This window comes from Pangasianodon hypophthalmus, chromosome 17 (assembly GCF_027358585.1).
Source record: "Pangasianodon hypophthalmus isolate fPanHyp1 chromosome 17, fPanHyp1.pri, whole genome shotgun sequence".
Taxonomy (NCBI): domain Eukaryota; kingdom Metazoa; phylum Chordata; class Actinopteri; order Siluriformes; family Pangasiidae; genus Pangasianodon; species Pangasianodon hypophthalmus.
In genome coordinates this window covers 12,847,585-12,873,532 of record NC_069726.1, presented here as the reverse complement: position 1 = coordinate 12,873,532, position 25,948 = coordinate 12,847,585, and the positions used below count along the sequence as shown (strand labels likewise).

Here is a 25,948-nt window from a genome sequence, read left to right as displayed (position 1 = left end):
CCTATCCTAAAGTTTTTGAAATGTCTTCTATGTATACATTTTTAGGAGATCTTGGATCAGTGTAAAAATCCACCATCTTAACCCTGTCTTCAAGCAGGAATGTTCTTCTAAACCCCCTCCAACCACAGGATTGGCTTTCACTATATATGCTCGCTACATAGGGTCTAACATAAATCCTGTAATTCAGCATATGTTCCAAAAATCTGTAAATTCACAGAGGATTAAAAAACATAAAATCTGATGGAAAATCTTTCAATTAACCACTAGCCTTTAAATTAATGGTAATTATCAATAACTGAATGAAATAAATGAAATTCTTTAGCTATAAATATAGTTATAGTTTCTATTGGTCATTTAAAATACACAGTGCTAAATATAAGACTTACACATGAATATGTGTGAAATTTATTAATAAACCTCTTATTTAAATTAGTTTAAGTGGTAACTTGTGGTTTTTAGAATCATACAGTGGAAAAGTTGAGAAGTTGAAAAGTTGATTCCACAAGCTAGGATGGTTTTCTCTCGAATATTACTTTGCTTGGAATAATGTCTTCTTCTTCTTCTTTCTTCCCAAGTTACTTAGTTCGTGAACACTGTCTACAGTAACTAGCTACAATAATATTACTGTTAGGGACTAAACACTAGCTAGTTACATTAGTTTGCTGGATAGCTCGCTAATATTGCCTAGCTTGTACTAGAGACACATCTGATGAAACTCATAAGCAAATAATAACTGTTTTTGTTGTCTACTTCTTAGAGAATAGAGCATCATATTGGAACTTATCGAAACGACTGTGTTCTCAGGATATATGGACTATTGTGTTCTCATGATATATTGATGGAGTCAGTTTCAGCTCTTTCACCAGTGCCATAATATGAATGTTTACTTTGTACAAGTCTCTGCATTTTCTCCATCTGAGCTAATTGCTGCGTGGGAGCTTAGTTTCTCACATTTATGCAGGCAATAAATGATTTAGATAATTTGTCCCTTTTGGCCAGATGTTCCATTTTAGTGGCTCATAGTAATTCCATTACTGGACTACAAATAACAGTGTCAACGTATTATTATTATTATTATTATTATTATTATTAGTTTTTGTGTATTCCTTTGGTGTCATTTGGAACAAATACAGACAATTAGATATTTATGTACTTTTCTTCCAAATTATCAAATATCTTGAGTTACATCAGTAAATGTCAGCATCACTTTGACATTGGATTTATATATATAATTCAACAGATTAATTTTGACAAGGGAAACAAAGTCAAGAAAAACAAGAAGCAAACATCTGTGAAGTTCTTGCTCAATGAAAATTTGGCAGACGTGGATGGAGAGGAGTGTAACCTTAGCAGTTGTGCTTAAGGACTAAAGAAAACATTGTGGGAGTGGGTGTTTTTTACTCTTATGTGACAGGAACTGTCCGTTAGATATGGAGCTTGCAAGACAAAGGAATGTCACGTTTATTAACATGGGAGTGTATTGGATGCAGTGAATTGCTTGTGTTCATGTATTCATATTCAGTAAATGCTTTACACTGGTCTGGGTCATGAAAGAGATCCAGATAAGTTCATCAGAAAATATTGTGGACAGCTACATGGAGAATAATAATAATAATAATAATAATAATAATAATAATAATAATAAAGTGGGTGGGATTGGTCAGAATTCATTCAGGATCAAGCAGGCTTTGGATTAATATTTTGTATCGGAAAAAAAAAAACAGTCCAGTGTACATCTCTAGTTTAATCCAAAATGCAGTGTGCACATCCAGTGCAATATGTCCTCTACACTCTGCTTCCCTCTGATTCCTTCTGATTCCATTCTGACTCCATCAGATTCCCCAGTTATTCTTATCGCCTGTGTCTACGTAATGCTTGTGTATATTCCAGTTTTGAATTTAGTTGCCTTGCATTTTTTTTGCATTAGTCCTGTTGCTTTAAGTTGTTAAGCCCTGCATGCACTGTATCTGTTGTCCCAGTGTATTTCATTTGTATTATTTGTTACATTAACACAATAGTATTATAGAAGTGTCTTTTTTTTTCGCTTATAATGTTCAAAAAATGCCATCGTTTTATTTTACTATGTTTTATATTTTTATTTTCTAAGGCATGATTTATAATGTATTGTCAGACGTGCATGCATGTAGTGCTCGAACATTGTTGTGCTTGTTAGGAATTTTTTTTTAGGGTTCTCTGCACAAGTGCTAGTGCCATTAAAAGAACTTTAAAGTGTAATATATACTTCACATATATTTCACATTTAAAATGTTATGTATACTGTATATATTTTCAATAATTTACAATATAAATGATTAACATGAAATTGTCTAATTTAATTGTCATTACTGTTTTAACTGAAATGTAAAAACTGCCAAATAATATAGATAAAATGACAGTTAAGATAAAAATTACAATAAAATAACAATAATTTTAGGTTTTTTTTCTGAAGGTTTAATTACTTATTTTACTTATAATTACAGCATTTTTGCAATAATTATAATGTATAATTACAGCATTTTTGCAATAATTATAATGTATAATTACAATAATAAATACAATGACAATTAAAAAAAACTTTTAAAAAAAATGTCAATTACTGTGAAATTAATGCAATTGTCTGTTTTTGTAAAAGATTGCTTACTGTAATATTTTACGGTTTATCTACGTCAGTTTACCACCTGGTGAATGACTGTAAAATAATAGTAATTGTCAGTTTTTCCAGAAGGTTAATCACTGTAATATTTTTTACGGTTTATCTCTGTCAATTTTCCACATGGTAAATTACTGTAATTTAGAGGTTTTGTACTGGCACCTCTGCTGCCAGTCTTTTGACTATTTTCTTTTAACACTTTAGTATATCATGCACTATATGCTTAGCAATTCACCATTTGAGATTCAGCCACAGAAAAAGAGTGACTCCAGTACGTGTCTATTGCAAATTGTTAAGCAGTGAAAATTTGGATGGTATTCGAACAGTGAAATTCTGACAGCCATAGTGAATCCTCACATAAACACGGACACACGCTTACATACCCAGGCACAGCCAGTGACACCAACCCACACACTGAGGCACACAGAAACGCATATTTACAGTGTCAACATATAAACACACACAGAGGAGCAAAGAGACACACATAGAGGTGCACACAACCTGGGGACACAACCACAACCACATACACACGAATACTTTTGTATAAGTTAAGCTGGACAAATCCAGCAACAACCAAAGATCTATGCACAGTGCTACACTCACTGTCCACTTTAATAGGAACACCTGTACACCTGCTCTTTCATGCAATTATCCAATCAGCCAATCATGTGGCAGCAGTGCAATGTATACAATCATGTAGAAACAGAGGGGAATGGCCAGATTTGAGCTGACGGGAAAGCTACAATAACTCTTTAGAACTGTGGTGAACATTAAGTGAAGCTCTTTGACCTGTATCTGCATGATTTTATGCATTGCTCTGCTTGCTTGCATGATTGTTTGATAGGATAATTGCAAGAAAGTGCAGGTGTATAGGTGTTTCTAATAAAGTGGACAGGGAGTGTATATGCATGCAAGAAGCCCAAATGCAGGTAAAGAAAAGGACATGGATATGCATAGGGACACACACACACACACACACACACTTAACAATATTTCCTTTTTTTTATTTGCAGGCTTTTATTTCTATATGAGAAAACAGCATTAAAGATGTACCAGGAGGCGTTGTTGTGTCCATCTAAAGAACAGTACGATGTACGGCAGCTCTACTCCAGTTCAGAGGAACAGTGAGGAATTCCCCTGCAGTATCTCAATTCAGTTTGACCTTTCACCCTGTTTTTCCGGCCTTGTTTCAAAGCAGAAAGGAAAAGGTTAACTCTTTCCTCGTTCGCTCAGCCCAGCTGTGTTTTTGGCTGCAAACATTGAAAGGCGAGATGTGATGTGTGATTGACTGTATTAAATGTCCAGGGCTGTTTATAAATACCTCTAGCACTGTTTCAGCAACCCCACAGCACAACTCCACTCCTCAGAAGGCAGGTGCAAGCCTTTTACAGCATTCCTGCCACCTTCCAGCCAATATCCGTCCTCTTTTTTTTCCAACCATACTGAAGCGAGATGACCTGGGCCAACACCAAGACTTTTCTGGCACGCCTGGCACACCGGAGGCTGGCAGAGAGGTCTCTTGTCCTCCTTTTTTTTTCAGTCTCAGTGTCATGCTACCCTGGCCATGGCTGTTTGCCATGTCCACATTTACTCCAAGCTGTGCGCCTGCAGCTGTTTATTTTTCACTTTTAGCCCCCGAGTTGTCATCAGAGCCTTCTGAAGGGCAGCATTATGAAGTTATACTTGAGATCATGGGAATGTTTTTCAGGCCGCCATGGGCTTTGAATGCCTGGTGATCAGTTGGTTCTCACATTGAATCCTGCCAAGAACATTCCATTAGTTACTGCTGATCTATCATTGATAAATGCATCGATTTCTAAATTCTTGATTATGGAGACTAATGAGAAGCAAAACACCAGATTGCAAGAAAAATGTAGCAAAACTATCACAGCATGGTCATCTTGTTTATGGTATGGGGAATCAATGTAGTAATATTCAGTGTACCAACTTGCTTTAAAGTACACATACACACACACACACACACACACCTTATTCACAAGAGGGTCGCTTGTGTCGATAAATAGCAGTACTTATTCTGCAATAGATAACATCATAAATAAATATTTGGAAAAAATCATGTGTGATTGGTCTCTTTTTTAAGGTTAACACTTTAATAACAAAAGCTTAAATGAAGACACTGTCCATGTGCAGATGTGTGTGTGCGTGTGTCCAGTGTGCAGTGTTTCTTTCTGACTAGGCCAAGATTTAAACTCCATATCCCGTCTCCTTATCAGATTACACCAGTCACCACGGTCATAGAGGAGCTGCTATCCATGCAGCCTGTAATTAGTTCTGATGGAAACAAATAACACCTGGACCACTGTCAAGACGTGTTTCATGATAGCATGAAAGCAACATCAGAATGGAGATAATATTTTATGAATGCAAGAAGGCTTCAAAACTTCTGTAACAAATGCCTCAGGACATGCTGTGCGCCAATCTGCAGTGTTATTGTTGAACGGAAAGAAACACCTCGATGCCTTGAGGCAGAAATCATTTAGAAATCCAAAAGTATGTTTTTGAGGCCTCAAATAGAACAACTTCTTAAATCAGAGGCAAAATGAGATTATTCGCATTATGTTCACATACTGAGAAAGCCCAATGTGTTAGCAATGATCCCGTCAGTGTGAAAAACTCTGTTGTTAAAAGCCCTGAAAATGTGACTCGAGTCATACGAAGCAACGCATTTACACTAAACTAAATATCTCACTTCTTTATGAACCGTGGTCGACTCTGGGAATGATCCATGTATAAATAAAGCCACATATGAGAATAATGAAGAGCTATTTGTTAGCACATCGTTCATCTTTCTTACATGCTCAAAAATGATCTATGTTAAATGTGAATAAAAAGCCGTCTATAGTTCATGGATATAAAAAAAATAATATAAATCATTTAACTTGTGTGATTGAGAATTGGTCAAATCCACACTGAATATAAACTTTGTATGTGTTGCTGAATGGAAAATGAATGAGTGTGGGACTGTTTACTTCTCAGCTGTAATTGCTACCAATATGTTACTTCATTCCATGTAGCTTTAAGTAATTTGACTTGGATTCCAAGTTAGCCTGCTCTGTATAATATATATTTCATGCTGCAGGTCTTGAATTTTTATCCTGCGCCAAGTTTTGCAGGCAGGAATGAACAACAAACCAGAACAAAGTTTCCAGAACCACAGAAATAAGCAACAAAAGTTAAGGCCTCAGCACGGAGTAAGGTAAACGGATTCACATCATTTACTACCTGCTTATAAACCGCCAGCTTGGAGGTTATTCGTGTTAAATCTGTCAACGATTTCTACAAAGTCTGGCATAAGGAATCCTTGGCATGAGTTCTAAAGTAAAGCAGAGTCGGATTTTTCAGACGCTGAACTTTGTGCATGCTGTAAATCACGTATTATGTTGAAGCCAGAGGAAAGCCATGAGCTTTACAGTCTCCCTGGGATGAGGCCATGCTGATGCTTTATATCAGAGGGATAAAGTATTTGGCATATAACAGGCTAGTAAAACAGGGAAAAACACACCACTTAGCAAATAAAATGCACATCCATTTATTTGAACCGAAGGTAACAGTGCTCTTAAAGTAAGTGAATGGGAGCTCATTCAAGAGTCACTTATGTTCCATATAAGAAAAAAAAACATGCCAGTACATTAACACAGGAAAGAATTCTATCCATGCTGTTAAGTGATGCTGCCTCGGAGTAATGCTATTATGAAGAGGTTTTCAAGGCATACAGCTAGCAATCAATGCCTTTAAATGGCTTTGCAGTTGAAAAAAAAAAAAAGATGGTTGAGATGTCTGGGCTTCTTACAGAGAACAACAAAAGATTCTCAGACAGGAGATCTGCAGGGGAGGAAAGAGACAGATACAACAAAATGTGTAAGGGCCAACTAAAATCAGGTGCTCCAAATCAATGGCAGTCTGTGTCCGACCACTCAGGGTGGCGAAACGGGAAGTGTGAAACCGAGAAAAACAAGGCTTTCTCAAAGAATGTCATTCCAGCGGGGCCTAAGAGCAATGGCACTTTTACTCAAGATGGGTTTTACAGTAATAGATGGGAATTCAGGGCAGCTCAAACAAAAGCCAGCTTCCTGAGAACTGGCTTCCTGAGAAGCAGGAGAAAGATTCCCAAGGCATTATCAAAAAAACAAAAGTGAGAAAACCAGTAGACAACTCCAAAAGTCTCGCTTCTGTCTGAGTCCATATTGTACAAATGTAAGAAATGTATAGAATATATGAGAACAGCTTTCCACACATTCAGTCTAACTGAGCAAATTTTAACCATACCCCTCTTCACTAAGCTTTTTTATATTATTATTCTAACACATATTCCCACATATAGTCATATATTTTCAGATGAACAAAAAGGTAGAAAGCTGCTCTCAGCTGGTATTTTCAGCTTTTTGATCTGCAGATGAATTCGGATCAGATATTTCGCCTGCTCAGCAACTGCTTAAAAGTATAATAAATTCAGCATTTTCAGACGAGGCCTGTTTCTCTCAGCTAGGCATTGTTCATTTATTAGGATTAGCAGCATACCACCAGAGATAAGAACAAAGGCGCTGTAACGTTTACAGTCTTGTTAAGGGTGTTTAAATTCAGAATTATTAATAAGCCACTGCTAATTTAAATCTGCTTTTGATCCTTATGTGGTAATTATTTCTTACTCGTAAATGAGGTATTCTTCCATTTGCATGTGGGAAAAAATGTAGTAATAATAATCATCGCCATCATCATTATCATCATCATAAATTTGTGAACCAGATCATACTCATTTGAATCTTTTTTTTTTTTCATTCTCTCATACCTCTACACAAAGTAAATAAAGGTATAACAGTAATACTATTTATTTCAGCTGTTAACTCGGATTTGGCTTTTTCTATTAGAATTCATTAACCACATCCAAAATCCTGACAACCCGCTCTGCTGCTGTCTTTCACAGCTGCTATAAATAATATCTTCTCATCCTTCTGATGCATGCTCATAGCGTAATGTCCTTTCGTCCCTGTGCACACACAGGAGCCTGTGCAAACTCTCTGGCCGGTGATGTGAGCACTATAGGTGATCGTTAAATATCTGCAGCGCTGTTCCACCAGCATAAATCAAGCAAATCTGCCTGCACCTCAAGTTTCCCCAGGGAGGAACTGGACTGTTATGCCAAGCAGCCAAGAGGCTGAGTGGGGAAAGAGGAGAGTGCGGCGAGGTTGTTTGGACATGCAGCAAAAGCAGACCCGTGCTCCTCGGAGAGCAGTCGGGATCAGCAGGGCTTAGTGAATGCGCCTCGCACCCTGCCTCCTTGCATCAGAATCATCCGGATGTGTGTTCTCAGGTACATCCGCGTGCAAAGCCTCACATCGACTCACAAACTCGCCAAAGACCTTGACTGCACAGAGCACGGTATCTGAAAGACTGAGGATTGATGATTCCTTTTGCTGGAATTTTGAGAGAAATACACTGGAATGAACTACTTTGGCGAATTAAGTGCGTATCCATTTATACAGACTTAGAGTTAGAGTTAGGGAATGAGATCTCAATAAATGATAATTTACATTCTATACGAGAAAATGTATTAGCACAGGAAGCATTTACTCTCTCAAAGTTCAATAAAACAGGCTTGTAGTGAAAAATACCTGGGTTATCGGTGAAAACTAAAGCATTTGAATGGGGTTTTAAAACAAGAAAATGACAAACGCTAATGCGAAGCTCAATTTTCTAAATAGCTTTATAGCTGCTTGAATGGCTTCATAACATATGCTGTTTCCACTCTGTTTACGGCTCTTATCGAGGTAGACAAACTCACTAAAGAAGTGATTAGTGCAAAAAAAGAGCTGCAGGACCTACAGGATTGTACCTTCGCCTGCAATTTGCTCGAGACACACAGAATAGGAATATGCAAATAAAGTCAGAATATTCTGTATCTGCCATTTTGCCCAAGGGCAGCTATTCCCATGACACAAATCATCAATTAAGATCACAGTGGGGATCTCAGCATTTAGATTGGCACCACACCGCAAGTATCTCCCCCACAAAATATCACAGCCTTCTGATGCCCTAACCACGGAAATACAACACCTAATTATGAGAGACTCGTGTCTGAGAGGGCATGGGGACATATAGACACACACACGTACACACACACACACACACTCTCTCTCTTTCTCTCTTGCTCTCTCTCTCAGATGGTGAGAAATTCCTTATCCAGCTTTTCTGCGACAGTGAGTGTCAGAAGGCATGGACTCTTATGGCTCACATGTCAGGCACAGAGTGGCATGGGAAGACTTTCATGGTTATGTGTGCAATGCAACCCACATGTCAGTACCACAGAATTATGCCATGAGCTTTATTATAACCGCTTTTAGGATATTTGTTATAGTTACCAAGCAGAGGTATTGTCTGATGAATTAAAGCGCATGGGCTGAAGTTTAATTCACTTTTGTGCAAAGAATGTCAAATCTCGAACAGTTGTTTAACATGTGCAAGACAAAAGCTTAATGCTGAAATCATTTCACAGCAAATAAAGTTATGTATAAACCATTTACTTGACATAACTTTCTAATTTGCAGACATAATGGTATTATCTCACAGTGTGCAGTGCTTGTGTGTGTGTGTGTGTGTGTGTGTGTGTGTGTGTGTGTGTGTGTGTGTGTGTGTGTGCTTCTGTAAGTCTTTATGAAAAATTCCAATTATCCGATTGAATTAGAAGTAAGAAGAACTTCTTAGACATCAGAAGAACACTGTAATGAATACCAATAATGCTGAATTTTAAGTGTACTAATTCATATTATAACAATTTCACAGTAAAACCAATGTAGAGTTAAATGTTAGTGTTTTTTTTTCTCTCCAGCTGGACTGATAGAAACACTAGCATTGTTAAATGCACTAGGGATTTTATTGTTTATATCTATATATATGCAGCAAAAGTAATGATTGGAAAAATGCAGATGCTAAACTTAAAGTCTTTTATGTGTGTGTGTGTGTGTGTGTGTGTGTGTGTGTGTGTCTGTGTGTGTGTGTATAAGTAACTATATATGTTTTGACAATACTCACTGTATATGGTTATGCCAGTAAAGCATATTGAATTAATAATCAACATTATGTTCGGGCTGCCAAATAACACAGATAAACTCCTTTTGTACATTTAGTGTGTATTATTATTATTATTTTTTACCTAGAAAGGTGCATAGTGTACCTTTACATCATTACTCTAAAAATTAATTATGGTCCATTTTGTACATTAAATCATTTTAAGGTACATTATATAGCCACATTTCCAGGTGAAAAGGTGATATTCAACTATAAGTAATGTACCCTTGAGGGTTCCACCCCAGCAACAAGGTAAGGTGCAGTTTAGTGCTTTTTTTTTTTTTTTTCCCCAATGAAAGCATATAAAGTAATATTTCAGGTTTAAAAGTCAGGTTTAAGCACAAAGATTGAAACACTGATATAAAGCAGGGGGAAAAAAAACACCACACCACAAAGTTAAAATGCCATGCTCTAGGTACCAAATATATTTAATCCACAGAACAGCAAAGCAACATACTGAAATTTAAGAATATAATAAAATAAAAATAAAGAAAGACTTGCAGAGTTGACTGTAAACCTTTCTTAGTGAAAAATGAGATGCTTGAAATGTCTAAAGTTCATGTAAACATTTTATTGAATGCAATATCCTCGATCAGCACCTCTTTAGCAGTGGGATTTTTCACTTTTCATCTGTTTGTAATTGCTATATTCAGTGTACTTTGTTTTATCCGCAATAACAAGCCGCAAGATACTTCAGCTTTAACGCACGAAAAGTAGAAAACACTAAGAGCTTACTAAGCACTCAGTACTCAGTATGAAATAGAGAAAAGACAGTTCAGTGGATTTGCTCGGTCGTTTTCTACAAAAATCCCACACAGTAGCCTATAAACCAAGGAAAGCGCACTCTGGTGCGTAAAATACAATGCAAACATAGAAATACTGTGTGTTTCTCTCTATTTCACTGTGAGTAGCTACACAGCCTGCACATTCTACCATTCCACTACTAATATAGCCTATAATTAAATAAATAATAATGATACTAATGTAATCAGATGATGCAAATACCCCGCATAATGTACAGCAGTAGATGCGTTAAAACGCACGCGCCTGCCTCATGTCTCTTTCATGGGCATGTACACACACATTATTTTTCATAGCTAAACCAATCACCTGAAACACGCACTGAAACACACACACACACACACACACACACATACATACACACACACCAGAATACCACATTATCCCCAAATCCTTCCACATCCTTCATAGTGCGGAAAAAAAAGAAAAAGACCCACAAATCTAAACAATTCCAACGCGCCTCCGACATCGCGTCTTCACCCGAGTCTCTCTTTTCCTCTCTTCCTTCTTCCCTCTATCTCACTCATTCACGCTCTCCTCCCTCCCTCCCTCCTCTCTCTCTCTCTCTCTCTCTCTCTCCTGTGCATGGCCCTGTCTGGATGAATAATGTCCTGCCTTTTGTGAGCAGGACTCAGAGAGGGGGGTAAAGGGAGAGAAGAGGGAGAGAAGAGGGAGAGAAGTCGGGAGTGTTAGCTCCTGCGCGCTCCTGACACTGAAAATGAATGACAGCTTACCTGAATGCCAATCTTCATCAGACTGACACCGGGCTGACAGCACAGCCCATACTCCCCTACACAACTAGTGACGTGAGCCATGTCAGACCCCGCCCACCGCCCCCCATCTCCCCCCTCTTCTCTCTCTCTCGTCTTCTACACCTCCGTCCGCTCCTGTCTTTCTGTCTCTCAGTGGCCGCGCACAGGAAAACACGCAGCGCCGGGCGGAGCGCCTCTGCGGGGAGAAGTGCGGAGTCTGCGGGCCCCCTGTCGGTACACACCGATATCTGACACTGATGACTGATATCAAGCTCTCAGGAATGGTGTAGGTGTAAAACATTTGCGCTCACCCTCTAGCAGCAAGTCCATTCTGGCACTCACTCTGGCTGAAAAGATATGCAGTATAGTGTAGTGTTCACTGCGCGCCCCTGAGTTCAGCAGATTCAACATCAGGAACACCTTTTCATCAAGGCACAGCTGGATGAACTTCTAAACTCCCTCTGACAGTGCTTCTCAAAGTGGGTTAGCGTGCAGGCAGGGGTGGATTTACTGATTTGGGGGACCTATTCAGTGTTTTAACACCGAAATTTAAATTTTCAGCATACATTATTTAGCATTAATAATTAAAAATATATCATTTGCATTTGCCCTTGGGTTCTGGGGGCCAAGGCAGTTGCCTACCTTTGCTTAGTGCTAAGTCCACCCCTGCGTCCAGGGACACTTTTTTTTTGTTCCACTGGTGGAAACCACACCTCCATCATTATCAAAGTTGTTAGGCCTGTATTTATTATGCAAGGAATAAAACACACCATGGCTTGCTGTTACATTAAAGTAATCCACAACCACCACCCCCAACAGTGACTGCAGATTTTTAATTTAGTAATGAACAAACACGTCATGCTTTTCAACCTTTTATAATTACATTTAATGTTGTGGAACTTCCGCATGGGGGGCAGCGTGCCTTAGTGGTTAGCACTGTTGCCTCACATCTGCGGGGTTGGGGGTGTGAATCCTGCCTCCGCCCTGTGTGTGTGGAGATTGCATATTCGCCCAGGACTTCAGGGGTTTCCTCAGGGTACTCCGGTTTCCTCCCCTAGTCCAAAGACATGTGTTGTAGGCTGATTGGCATTTCCAAATTGTCTGTAGTGTGTGAGTGTGTGAGTGTGTGATTGTGCCCTGTGATGGGTTGGCACCCCGTCCAGGGTGTCCCTCGCCTTGTCCCCTGAGTCCCCTGGATAGGATCGAGGTTACTCCATGACCCTGTGTAGGATAATCGGTGCAGAAAATGGACGGATGGATGGAACTTCTGCATGACAAGTTAGTTCCTATTATTACTTTTCCTCTCTCTTGACGTTACTAACAATTAAACACACACAAACACACACAGCTTGTGTGTATGTTACCACGAAATGAGAAAGTCCTCTGTCCTGAAGACTCCACTGCAACACATGGACTATTACAAAATGCTGACACTGGAGACTCCTTCCATTAATGTTAAATAAATAGCTACATACAGAAAGCTTCACCATGTAAATGAGTTCCAATTTTTCACTTCAAGACACAATGTTATTGGAAAATAATCATCTTTAGGATGGTAATAGTAACTCCGCTTTGTGTTGGGCCACATCACAGCAGCCAGCTGTGGATTATTTTCCTTGAACAGCACTCCCCGCTGTGTCTTCCTCCTTATCTAACAGTTTTTTATTCTGTTTGACTGGTCACTTTATCTGAATGGGTGTAGTCCAAACCTCAGTCACTCAAAAACAATTAGGCCTATGAATAATGTCAACTTTTTTGACGTAATATGTTCTGTCAGGAGAAAGTTCAGAAATAAAAAGCTTTATGGTTCCAATAAATATCCAAAACACTGCACATATTAAAATAATGAGCCTAATATTTGAATAATTGAATTTTGTTGATTAAAAAAAAAACTGCACCAAGGAGGTCTGCGAAATTTATTTTACAGTAAAGGAGTCTCTGGCTGCAAAAAAATTTAATGCTGTATATTAATAATAGTTCCTGTTATAGCATGTAGGCTAATTTGTTTACAACACTGAACAAAATAAAAACACTACTCTTATAAAGAATATACTTTAACAATTTGAGTCATTTGAATATTACAAGTTTAAATCCTACTTTTGAGCCCTTAAACTTTAACTGAATCCTCTCTCAATTCTAAGTTTGTTATGCGAAATGAATCAATGAAAATGTAAATATTTACATTACAGATGGTCTCCATGTGCCCAGGCTAGTGATAACGTTTATCTACGAGCTGGACAAAAGTACTACAACTCCCAGAATTCTTGTGCAGCGAAACGACTTCTCTGATTGGCTGGTTTGCGGTAACCCAGGAAGTGAAGACCAACAACACGAAGCCGCTTTGTATCCAGGGACAAATATAACTAATATAACGGACTTTATTTGGTTTGTCGTACAAGTCTATTTGTTTTTTTGTTTTTGTTTTTTTACTGATAAATCAGACTCAGTCTAATTTCACCAGCGTCACAGACTAATCCATAATTCATTAGCGGAAGTAGGATTAGCTTGTTTGGCTAACAGGTAAGCAGATAAAGAGGGAAACTGAGCTGTGACTGAACATTCAAATTATATTAGCAATTCTGTAGGTTAAAGCTGAAACCAATTCTGTAGGTTAAAGCTGACTAACACAAAAGACATGTCACGTTTTACCTCTGTTTCTTACACTAATGCAAACTTATTAATGGCTTAGTTCTAAATGTTGTGTGTTTTCTCTTGGACAGTTTGTTGTGCAATATACACCTGTACAGGTGAGTTATGGGCGGGGCGCTGGTGCTGGGGGTGGGGACAGGTGTCTTCCTCATTGGCCTCATGTGGATAGGGACTCTGGTCCTGAGTCTCATCATGTCCCGTGCTGCTGGTCCAACCAAGTAAGCCCATCATTTAACTAACTAACTAACTATCTTTCTTTCTTGTCATTTTTATCCTGCAGACTTGCCAAACCAAATATATCCAGCCAACAGAATAATGTGCTAAGAAAATGACACGGAAGTCAAGTCCAGTTCATACACTATATGGCCAAACGTTTGTGGACACCTTACCATCACACTCATATGTGCTTCTTGAACATCCCATACCAGATTTAGTCCCCTTTTGCTCTTATAATAACCTCCACTCTTCTGGGAAGGCTTTCCACTGGATTTTAGAGTGTGGCTGTGGGGGATTTATGTTCATTCAGCCACAAGAGCATTAGTGAGATCAGGCACTGATGTTGGACCCGAGGTACAGTCAGTGCTCAAGTTCATCCCAAAGATGTTCAGTAGGGTTGAGGTCAGGCCACTCGAGCTCTTCCACCATGTCTTCATGGACCTCGCTTTGTGCACAGGGGTATTGTCATGCTGGAACACGTTCAGGCCTCTTAATTTCAGTGAAGGGAAATTGTAATGCTACTGTAAACAAAGACATTCTAGACAATTTTGTGTTTCCAACTTTGTGGCAACAGTTTAGGGAAGAACCACATATGGGTGTGATGCTCAGGTGTCCACAACCATTTGGGCATATAGTGTATTTACACTGAAATATTATGGCAAGGTAAATTGCTTACAAGTCACAGAATGTACGAAACACACAAGAGCAACAAGTACAATTCATTCATTCATTCATTCATTCATTAATCTTCAGTGAGCACTTTATCCTGGTCAGAGCTGCAGTATTCTAACACTGAGGTGAGAGTACACCCAGGATGGGACGCACATTCATTGCAGGGCATCACACACATACATGCACACACTCATTCACACCTAGGGGCAACTTAGTGTGCCAGTTTTAGGAAGTGGGAGGAAACCGGAAACCCCAGCAGACATGGGGAAAAACATGTAAATCTACATACTACAAATAATACTGGTATTGTGATGTTATGTTGCAATACACTTTTTTGAGATATCACAATATATTTTTAGACATTTTAAACTGTTTTTGTAGCAGTTACAATCTCTGAAAGAAAGCAGTTGTTTTAATGTTGAATTTTGTCCTCAATCCTAAAATGTGTAAAACGTTAAAGGACATTTACACCTACAGCCTTTTTCAGTGTGAACGAATGTATTTTGTATGCATGTATATACTTTTCTTTGTACAATAAGATAGCTTTGCAACTAACAACCCAATTTAAACAAATGTGATTAAAATGAGTGCAGTAAGAGTATAATACTCAAAGTACAGAATGTCCCAGAAGTCTCCATACATAGGGGACTGTGTATTCCAGCACTACGTCAGTTGTGCCTTCGTCAGTGGACGTTTATGGACGGCCTCTTCTCATGGTCTGCAACCCTTCCAGTCTTTTTGAATTTGTTTAGAAGTTTGGCAGCAGTGTCGTGTGTGATGTGCTTGCCATGTTTCCTGTTAAAGTCCATCACAACCTTGCGACAGCTTTCCGATCCAGCATCCAGAGAATGATTTCAATACGGTCTTCTTTTGTCAAAGGCATTCTTAAAGGGTATCTGAAAAAAAAATAATATAAACTAATTATGGAAGACGTTTTGCTAAAAATTGTTAAATTCCCGTACGTATGGAGACTTTTGGGACACCCTGTAGAATATAAGTAAGTGGGAAAACAATGAGTAGTGTAAACTATTTGACTGAGCTAATGTAAGGTGTAAAATGACTGAGTGACACAGGGAATGTGGGAATGAGCAGTGCTAGAGGCTATCTAGGAACCTGAGAGTCTGCAAGTAAAAACTGTTCATTAGCTTGTTTGTTTATGACTGGATGCTCTGATAACATCTGCCCGGTGGCAGTCTGGAAAGCTGCTGCAAGGTTTATTTTCATATGCTTGTTCTAATATTTGAACAACACAGGGAACTGTATGGCGGACACTCCACATAAGCAGATTAAAAAGGGGTCTAATAGATGATATGGTGGAAGTTTTCTGCGAGGAGACATTTATTTAACATTTTTGAAAGGAGTCTCCAGTGTCAGAGCCGTGTCAGAGGTAAAGCTGTAACTTTAAGTTTTCGAACAGAGGAAAGTCTTCAGCTTTGCTGTTTCTTAGTAACATGACCAGCTGCATTTTTTTTATTATTAACGTGAAAAGAAAGGAAAAAAACAGAGTCTGGTGAGGGAATGACTGTTTATAGCTGTTATAAAATAAGTGATAAAAGGAACTAACTTTTCACAAAATTAAATGATGTTCCACAACATTAAACTTAACTATAAACAGATTTACGCTGTGTCATTCTTTAATAAATAAATAAATAATTAGTGTTGGCAAGTCACTGGAGAATAAAATACTACAGGACATGCTGTTATTGGAAAATAATCAACTTTGGGGCAGTAACTCCCTTCAAATTGGGTCGTATCACACCACCTCATTGTTAAAATGTTTCCGCTAACAGCATGTTCTGTCACGTTTCTTCTTTATTTATTGCTTTAAATGATATAGCAGAAGGTTACAATTGCAGCAGCTGTCACTAGCTGATAACAAAATGTATTTAATATTGCATATGTCGTGAGCATCCTTGTCAGCCTCGTCCATTTCATATGAGTGTTTGCTGGACGTTTCGATGAAACGCCTCATGCACTTGATCCACTGTACATAATTTAAAAATAATAAATGAAGGACGGTCATTAATTCTGTCACCTCAAGATTTCTTTGTTATTGCAAAATGATATTATATTACATTATGCAGCCATACTGTGAATTTTTAAGATCTTCTTGCATGTATTTAAATTTATGTACATATTAAATTTATAATAATGTATTCTTTGATCAGGCTTGGGATCATTCCCTTGGTGCTGTTGGCTCTAACCATCACCTTGATCCTTGTGTTCTTCCCTCGAGCCTCTGAATTACCATCTCCTGTTAAAGAAACACAGGTTAGTATGTTATTTTCAGCATTAAGAAAGAACTGCACACATCCTCCCCACCTCACAGCCTGTTCCTAGGATAGACTCCAGATCCTCCGTGACCCTGAGCAGGATAATCTGAAGAATGAATAAATGCACACAGGATTAAAAGCCGCTCTTCCAGCCCACCTCTCAGACCTTGTACAGATCTTTTAACATTTTTTTGTTGTTGTTTTTATTTTTTATTTAAAGGGACGTACTGGCAAGAAATGTAACTATTGATACATTTCTTGAAAATATGCCTACTCACCTCTTACAGTGGTGATGCTGTAGTCTCTAGAGCGATTTCTTATTTGTTTGTTCGTTTGTTTGTTTGTTTGTTTGTTTGAATGCTTCATCATGAAGGTGGCAGTAAATTTTGAGCGGCCTATAACCACTTTGCAGGCAGATCATTTAGGCACTCTGAATCCTTTTTTCCCCCCTTCTTTTTCTTTCTTTATTTTCTTTGTGCTAGCTTGTGACCTTAGTATTATAAGATTTTTAGATAAGTTTTTAGAAATGGGGCATCAAATTTAGGAAAAGGACTGTCATCCATATGTGCAGTTCAACAAGGCCTTCATTTTAAGGTTACTTCAGATTTACTTTCTCAAAATTCTCTAAAACTAAAATACTGTCCCCTCCGAAAGTATTAGAACAGCAAGGCCAATTCTTTTGTTTCAGCTATATATTGAAGACATTTGGGTTTGAGCTCAAAAGATAGATCAGAATTTTAGGTTTCATTTCCTGATATTTAAATCTAGACGTTTTGAACAACTTAGAACAGGCACATTTGGTGACACAGCACCCAATTCTAAGGTGATCAAAATTATTAGAACACATAGTCTAAATGTAGAGGAAAGTAAATAACGCTTAATATTTGTTAACATATCCCTTGCTTGCGATTACTTCATCAAGCTGGCAACCCACTGACATCACCAAACTGTTGCATTATTCTTTTGTGATGTTTTTCCAGGCTTGTACCACAGCTACTTTCAGTTGTTATTTGTTTTGGAGGGTTTCTCCCTTCAGTCTCCTCTTCAGGAGGTGAAATGCACGCTCAATTGGGTTAACGTCTGGTGATTGACTTGCCCAGTCTAACTTGCCTAGTCTTCCACATTTTTTCCCCTGATGAAGCCCTTTGTTGTGTTGGCAGTGTGTTTTGGGTCATTGCCTTGCTGCATGATGAAGTTCCTCCCAATTAGACTGGATGCATTTCTCTGTAAATTGAATGCATTCTGCTGCTACCATCATGAGTTACATCATCAATAATGATTAGTGAGCCCGTTCCAGAAGCAGCCATGCAAGCCCAAGCCATGACGCTACCTCCACCGTGCTTGATCAGTGAGCTCGTATGTTTTGGATCATGAGCAGATCCTTTCTTTCTCCATGTTTTGGCCTTTCCATCACTTTGGTAGAGGTTAATCTTGGTTCCAGAACTTTTGTGGCTCATCTCTGTATTTCTTTGGGAATTCCAGCATGGCCTTCTGATTCTTATTGCTGATGAGTGGTTTGCTTTTTTTTTTTTTTTTTTTTTTTTGCATTTCTGCTCTCGAAGTCTTCTTCAAATGGTGGATTGTCACACCTTCATCCCTGGTCTTTGGTGGTGGTGGTTGTTGGAGATGTCACTGACTGTTGTTTCTTGGTTTTTCTTCACAGCTGTCACAATGTTTCTGTCATCATCTGCTGTTGTTTTCTTTGGCCGACCTGTTCCATGTCTTGTGGTTAGTGCACCAGTGGTTTCTTTCTTTTTCAGGACATTCTAAATTGTTGCATTGGCTATGCCCAATGCTTGTGCAATGGCTCTGATTGATTTTGCCTCTTTTCTCAGATTCACAATGGCTTGCTTTTCTCCCATAGACAGCTCTCTCTTCTTCATGTTGGTTTATCCATTTTAACAACAGATGCAGTCTTTACACGCAAAACCCAGGGCTCAAACCAACAGTAGACATTCAGAGCTATTAATTGTTTAAACAATCATTCTAACGTTAAATATCAGAAAATGAAAGCTGAAATTCTGATTTATTGTCTCATATTCATCTTTTGATCTCAAACTCGAATGTCGTCAGTGTTTAGCTAAAACAAAAGAATTGGTCTTGCTGTTACAATACTTTTGGAGGGGACTGTACATTGGAACATACACTTACTGGGCAGTTTATTAGGAATACCTGTACACCTGCTCATTCATGCAATTAGCCAATCAGTTAAACTTTGCCTGGTCTTCCAACATTCAACAGTGAACGTTCAGATTCCTGTTTTTGGCAGACAGGAGTGGACAGGAGTGAATATTGATTGGCCATAGCCACCTATGTTGTGTTCATTTTATATTCTTCCTGGAAGATGACTGGCTGTCAGATAGAAACTTATAAAACAAAGTTGGGTTAGTATGGGACTGTACTGAAAATGGGTAATGAGATATTCAGCCAAGTCTGAATTGAAATTAACAATATGCTTACGTTAGCTACCTGCTTTACCCCAGCCACAGAAGTTAAAGTGACCTCCAATATACATTTTAGCTCCGTAGTCATCCTGGGAGAATAGTTCTCATGTTTTATTAAGAAGCAAAAGTGCAATCTTCATCAGTCTGTTTAAATGTCTATGCCAAGTGGTATATAAGATTAAATAAGCCTCTGATTAGTTAGAGTGTAGCGGCTGTGGTTCAGTCAGGCTTGGGTATAGTAGGCAGGAAAATGCAAGGACGGTAACGCTGACTGTAGGAACGTTTATGAGCCTACTGCAAATTTGCAAACAATTGCAATGGTAATAATTTATTTATTAAAGAACTTTCCGTCAATACTTTAAATCTGTTTGTATACTCCTGGGCAAAAAAATGGGCCAAACCCAAAATGGCAAATATTAAGCTTTGAATGGTCTTTACAACAAATCATTGGTCAGAAAATTTGCAAGAATTAAACAAATGCACTCCTGAGAGCTCCTGTGCCACCATTTGCATTTACTTTTTGGGGAAAAGCTAGAAACAGGGAAATTCACTTATATAGTCTTCTTGTACACAAAGGTAAAAAAAATCATGATAATGATTAAAATATTTGATATAAAATGTCTGGGTGTTCAAAATTTTTCAAAAAAACCTTCTGGGATGTTTTTTTTTCCTTAAAAGATGAATCATTATTTGGTTATCTGCTACACCCGATGCAGCCCATCAAGAGTCTGATAACAAGCATGTGAATGGAACCGGGATTGATAGAGCAGGGAGAGATCTTCAGTATTTGTTTAATTCTTGCTAATTTCCTGACCAATGATTTGTTGTTAACACCGTTAAAAACTTAATATTTTGCCATTTTGGTCTTGGACTTTTTTTTTTTTTATTGCGCAGGAGTGTTCTTCACTTTACTTGATATGGAATAATTTTGGCCCATTTTTTGCCCAGAGTGTAATCCTAGTGTTATAAGTAAAGGAAACAAAAAGATAGTGTGATATGTTTGCTTACACCACAGCACAGTTGAACTCTTGGACAGTAGTTCCAGCTATAACATGAACAATAGGTTTATATTAATGTGCTTGTTCTAGTAGATTATTGTTTCTATAGTAACAGCTCATACACAGGGACGTGTATGAAGGCCACTTCACATACTGTAATCTAAGACTAATAATAAATGGATTTAATAAAAAAAATGTTATTTAACAACAAAAAATATATTATTATAATAATTATTATAATAATATAATAATTGTTGATGTGGTGAAGGTTGTTGTTAGGAGACATTTATTTAACATTTGTGGAAGGAGTCGTGGGTGTCAACACTTTGTAACATTCACGGTGCGTTGGAAAGTTTCCCAGCACGGGAAAGTCTTCAAGACAGAGGAGTTTCTCTAAAGCTTGCAGTTTCTCTGAAAAAGCTGCACTTCTTTAGAGAGAGAGAGAGAGAGAGAGAGAGAGAGAGCGAAGAAGATGCTAGTGAGGGCATAACTGGTTATCTATCGTTGCTATAACATAATATAATAACAGGAACTAACTTGTCTTTTGGATGTTCCACAACATTAAATTGAACTCTGAACTGTTATAATGTGCAGCATGTTGTTCATTAATAAATTAAACATTGTAATCATTGGCAAATTACCGTGGTCTAAGTGGAATAACACGCTCCAGACTCTGACGTTTTATGCCGGAATGCACCTTTAAATGTGTATATGGAGAGCATGTAATCATGCATTGTATAGCACTATTGATGTATAGGGTTTACAATGATTACTTTGGACTGGAGTAGAGTTATTTTTACATCCCAACAGAATTACACATCAGGTTTACAAACCAAGCTTCAGGATTACAATGAAAGGATGCAGGCTAATAGCACAAAAATACAAAATGACCTTGTTCCCAATTTACATTCTCTAATTGTCATGCTGCTTGCATTGTAAGGTGTGTGTGTGTGTGTGGGTGTGTGTGTGTGTTTAACACAAAGACCTAGTATGGTTTATCTCTGTGCAGCAGCAGAGTAGCACAAACACCCAGCAGCATATCCCCCCGATGTGCTTCTGCCAAAACCTGTGTCCTGTCTGCCAAACTACCCCTTGCAGTACACACACACACACACACACACACACACACACAAAATGCCACATCCACAGTTTACATTCTGCCTTTCAGCCTGAGATTAAAACAGAACAGATAGAAAAAAAAAACTAAATGTTGTAAAAGCTTTCAGTAATTCACAAAAAAACCACAACTCTGTTCTTCTTAATGTAATCACTAAGTGTCTTAGGACACAATAGTGTTGTCTCTAAAGTAATCAGACACTGAGCATTAAACCATACTGTAATATTCATGAAATACGCAGCCACGGTGGCTTTCCTTGTTATTACTGTGTTTGAGACGAATTATCTGTGTTAACGAAGGACATGATGAGCTCAGATTTCAGCTAGAAACGAAAATGAAATGGTTAGAAATGTCAAAGCAGTGATTAAGCTTGTGCTGAAAAGCATATATTTGTGAGCTCAAATTAACTAATTGGCTAACGTTAGTTACTCGTGTTTATACCACAGTGCTGTTAAATTCTTCAGTCTGAATGGTTGGAAGGTGTTGATTAATTTTCCATAACAGCATGGCTCTGACAGTAGTGCAGCTGTAATTCAAATCACACGTTTATGTTATCTAAGCATAATCATAAACAAATACAAAACAACATTATTTAGCATATAAGAATGTGTAATCATTGATATGGTGAAGCTAAGAGATGTTTATTAACATTTATGGAAGGAATCTCCAGTGTGAGTTTGAAACATACTTGATGAATGACTTTGCGTGCGCATGCAGAAGCAGCGGCAATGTAAGCTTCGGTGTTCAAACACTCGCCTGTGGATCTTACGTACATCTAGAGGATTGAAATCAACATCGACTAGATGGCACGTCAGAGCCAAAACATCCCTGTGCTTCAGGTTTTGTAAAACTGCCAGACTGTAATGTTTAGCGATTTCATGCACAGTGAGGTTAAGCACACTGATGAGCTCTGTTTCTCTTTCAAACTTTCTACCGTTGGGGTGATTGTTGTCATGAGCTGTGTCTCAGATCAAACCCTTACTGTACATTCAAAAATATTTACTAATCTAGAAAATCCAGAAGACGGTACTCAAACAAACTTTTCGGTAGGTTTCAAGGCTACATAAAAGGTGTTTAAAATTCAAACATTAACCGTAAGAGGAGTTAGTGTTAGTACTCAATAGTGCTCTAGAATAGTATGTAAGTATGCAATTTGAGACAAGAGTTAGGTTGTTTATTCAGTTGTGGACAGAGTGTCACATGGTGCTCTACTGATCCCACTATTTCCGTTGGTACTGCACCATGTAGATGCGTCACATTCATTTCTAAGGATGTGCAAAAGTGCTACTTTTAATGACCACAGGATTTGTGCAGCAGCCATCCTGCATACACAGTTAAAAGCAAGTATAACTGAGCCTTTAGAATTAGACTTTCCTTTAAGTTTTTTGCTGTGGGAAAGTCATCAGGAAAGAGTAGTTTGTGGTTTTTGTTTTTCGGTAACATGACAAGCTGCGTTTTGTATTATTAACTTCAAGAGAGAGAAAAGAAGAGAGGCTGGTGAGGGAGCGAATGATTATAGCTGCTATAATTAAGTGATAACAGGAACTAACTTGGCTATCAGTCTCCATAGCATTACACATAACTATAAAAGATCAAAATTGTTGTTCATTACTGAATAAAAAACATAATTGATGTGGTATAAGAGGAATAAAACACTTTAGAATGCACTGTTATAGGAATATAATCAACTTCGCATGGTAACTGTAACACTGCTTCACATCAGGCTCCACCACACCACCCTGTCTTTGATTAATTTCCTATAACAGCACACACTGTCATGTTGTATTGCTTACTTATGAGTGAAGTTTAACTGGTTGCAGATTCTAGCAGCATACATACATACTTATTTACATATCTATTAATTAAATAATTGTCTAATTGGATCAGATAATTCACATTCATCATTTAAAAGGCGCACTCACTTAACATGACTACGGCACAGTCCTATTTTGATTGAATGATTTGTCCATATGAAGGAATACAGGGTTATTAGGTACAGTATTATAAATTATGAATGAAAATAATAAACACCTTTTCTAAATTGGCTGAATAATTTTAATTCAATAAATTGATTTCACTAATCTTGATTAGCATTTAAGCTATCTATCTATCTATCTATCTATCTATCTATCTATCTATCTATATCTATATATCTATATCTATATCTATATCTATCTATCTATCTATATATATATAGATAGATAGATATAGATATAGATATATATATGTGTGTGTGTATATGCATTCCAAAGTACAATATTCAATATGTATGCAATTCATACAATATACAGTATCAAACGTGATATTATCTACTACTATCGTTATTTCAAAGTATCTGTAGCGCTGTATACAACGTGGGGGATAACTGTTTAGGTAGACAGTCATGTGACTTTCTAGCTAGTGTTAGCTGGATGGCTATTATAAGCTATTCTACTCATTTGATGGAAGAACTTGCCATATTTTTAAAAAGCATAACTGTGATTTAGTCTCTGAAGGCGGTCCCAAAGGTAATGCCTGGTAAGATTCCTTCTGTGTTAAAATGTTAAAATATGGATAAGTAAACCTGTATTTGTTTTTTTTACAAGATAAAATCATGCTATAATGATATGAAAACGTAATATCAACATTGCTTTAAACACAAAGAATGCTCTTTTTTTCAGTCCTGAGTGCATGTGGAGAGCGAGTCACCCAGGACTGCGAAACGAGCCTCACTGTGTGCTCATGTTCTGCTGCTTGTGGTAAAAGTTTGAGCAGATCGTCTGCTTCTCCTGATAAGTGGCGGTCTGTTGTATAAGAAATGCTGGAGCCTTCGCTGTTGTACAAAAACATATCACAGTGCCAATTAGGCTGGCCCCAAACAGGATCTGGGCACGGCTCACTCAATGCCACATTAATAAAACATGGCCACCGCTCCTTGCTTCGCTAGCCGGCTAATTGGCAAATTAGAAAGTGAGATGCGTTAAACGAGAGAACACTGCATTCACTGGAGACGATTCCCTCCCCCTTTCGTGCACACACACACTCTCACACACACACACACACACACACACAGAGTGAGAGAGAATCCTTCTCTTTCTCTGCCTTTCTCCTTGTCTATGTCTGTCACTCTTTTACACACGTTCACTATCATTTTTTTCTTCTCTCTCTCTCTCTCTCTCTCTCTCTCTCTCTCACACACACACACACGCTGTTCTTTATATAGCTGAATGCCATTAGTGTGCTTCTTTATTTCTTCATCGTCTAAAGCTTTAATTCAACATAAAGAGCTAAATACAAACCTGAAAGGATTTAAACTGTAATTATCATGATTACTAAAGCACACTGAAGAGGAAAGTGTAAAACAGTGTTGGTTAGGTCAATATGACAATAGATCAAGTTTTCTTTCCTTAAGAAGGCTCTTCTAAAAGATGTGATCAGATATCATCAGGATTCTACAACAAAGATTGTGTATATGGAAATAAATAAGCAAATGGAAAGTATATCTTGTAAGAACGGAATCGTCTTTTCGCACACTTTCAGGAAGGAGTTCTGCTGACCTCTAGTGGAGAAATGAGATTGAAATCCACCCTTCAATTTTGTCTAAAAGAATGTTTCAGTGCTGTCATGTTTATAATGCTCTAATCTGCTGTGTTTCAGATAGTGGACAACTTCTTCATCGGCCGCTACGTGCTCCTGGCTGTAGTGAGCGTGGTCTTCCTGGTGTCTCTGTTCATCCTCTTACCCTTCCACCTCCTGGAGCCGGTGTACGCCAAGCCTCTGAGAACCCACTAGACCTGGGCCTGGCACATGCCACTTCCCTCATGGACCAGCCAGCATCAATGAGGCTGACTTCAGATGAGAGGCTCCTACAAAGAGGCTCCATTGTTTTTGTCTGCTGGCCAAATCAGATGTTCTGACCTCAGATGTTCCGACTGTAAAATAAAAAAGAGGACTATCTTATAGAAAGCGCCGTTATCGTAAAGACAGATGCATTCTTGATTCAGTGCATCTCCAGTTTAATGACTTTAGTAGCTGTATTGAGTTACTATGTTATTTTCAGATGCTGTGATTGTACAAGTGGCTCTGTGGTTAAAGCTTTGGACTACTGATTGGAAAGTTGTTCAAATCCCAACACCACAAGTTGGGTCGTTGAACAAGACTCTTAAACCTCAGCTGCTCCACTGTGTGCTGTTTCAGTTGTACGTCTGTTTGGATCAAAATTGTTAGCCAGATGAGCATCTGGAAATGTAGCTATGTTTCTCAATTTTGTACTTGCTGCTTGTATTTTTAAATAAAACACTATTTTTATTGATA

The 25,948-nt window shown here is 38.1% G+C and overlaps 2 protein-coding genes across 6 annotated transcripts in view; one reads left to right on the top strand and one right to left on the bottom strand.

The window, feature by feature from the left end:
* The window catches only part of pknox2 (pbx/knotted 1 homeobox 2), a 73,734-nt gene extending 62,333 nt beyond the window's left edge, over positions 1-11,401 (bottom strand). Inside the window, exons 1-2 of one of the 5 annotated variants that reach the window (XM_053241293.1) lie at positions 3,972-11,211; positions 3,704-3,833 (exon numbers count right to left, since the gene is read on the bottom strand). The gene's annotated coding sequence lies outside the window, so the exon portion shown is untranslated. Of the gene's footprint in view, positions 1-3,703; positions 11,212-11,268 lie in introns of those variants that run through there. The other 4 variants (XM_026942049.3, XM_026942046.3, XM_034312915.2 and 1 more) reach the window with 4 other exon arrangements.
* Positions 11,402-13,551: 2,150 nt separating this feature from the next.
* tmem218 (transmembrane protein 218) lies at positions 13,552-25,948 on the top strand. The gene is made up of 4 exons (XM_026941716.3): positions 13,552-13,806; positions 14,007-14,153; positions 16,992-17,094; positions 25,292-25,948. Exons 2-4 carry the CDS (start codon positions 14,041-14,043, stop codon positions 25,424-25,426), a joined length of 351 nt encoding a protein of 116 aa, XP_026797517.1. The 5' UTR covers positions 13,552-13,806; positions 14,007-14,040; the 3' UTR covers positions 25,427-25,948.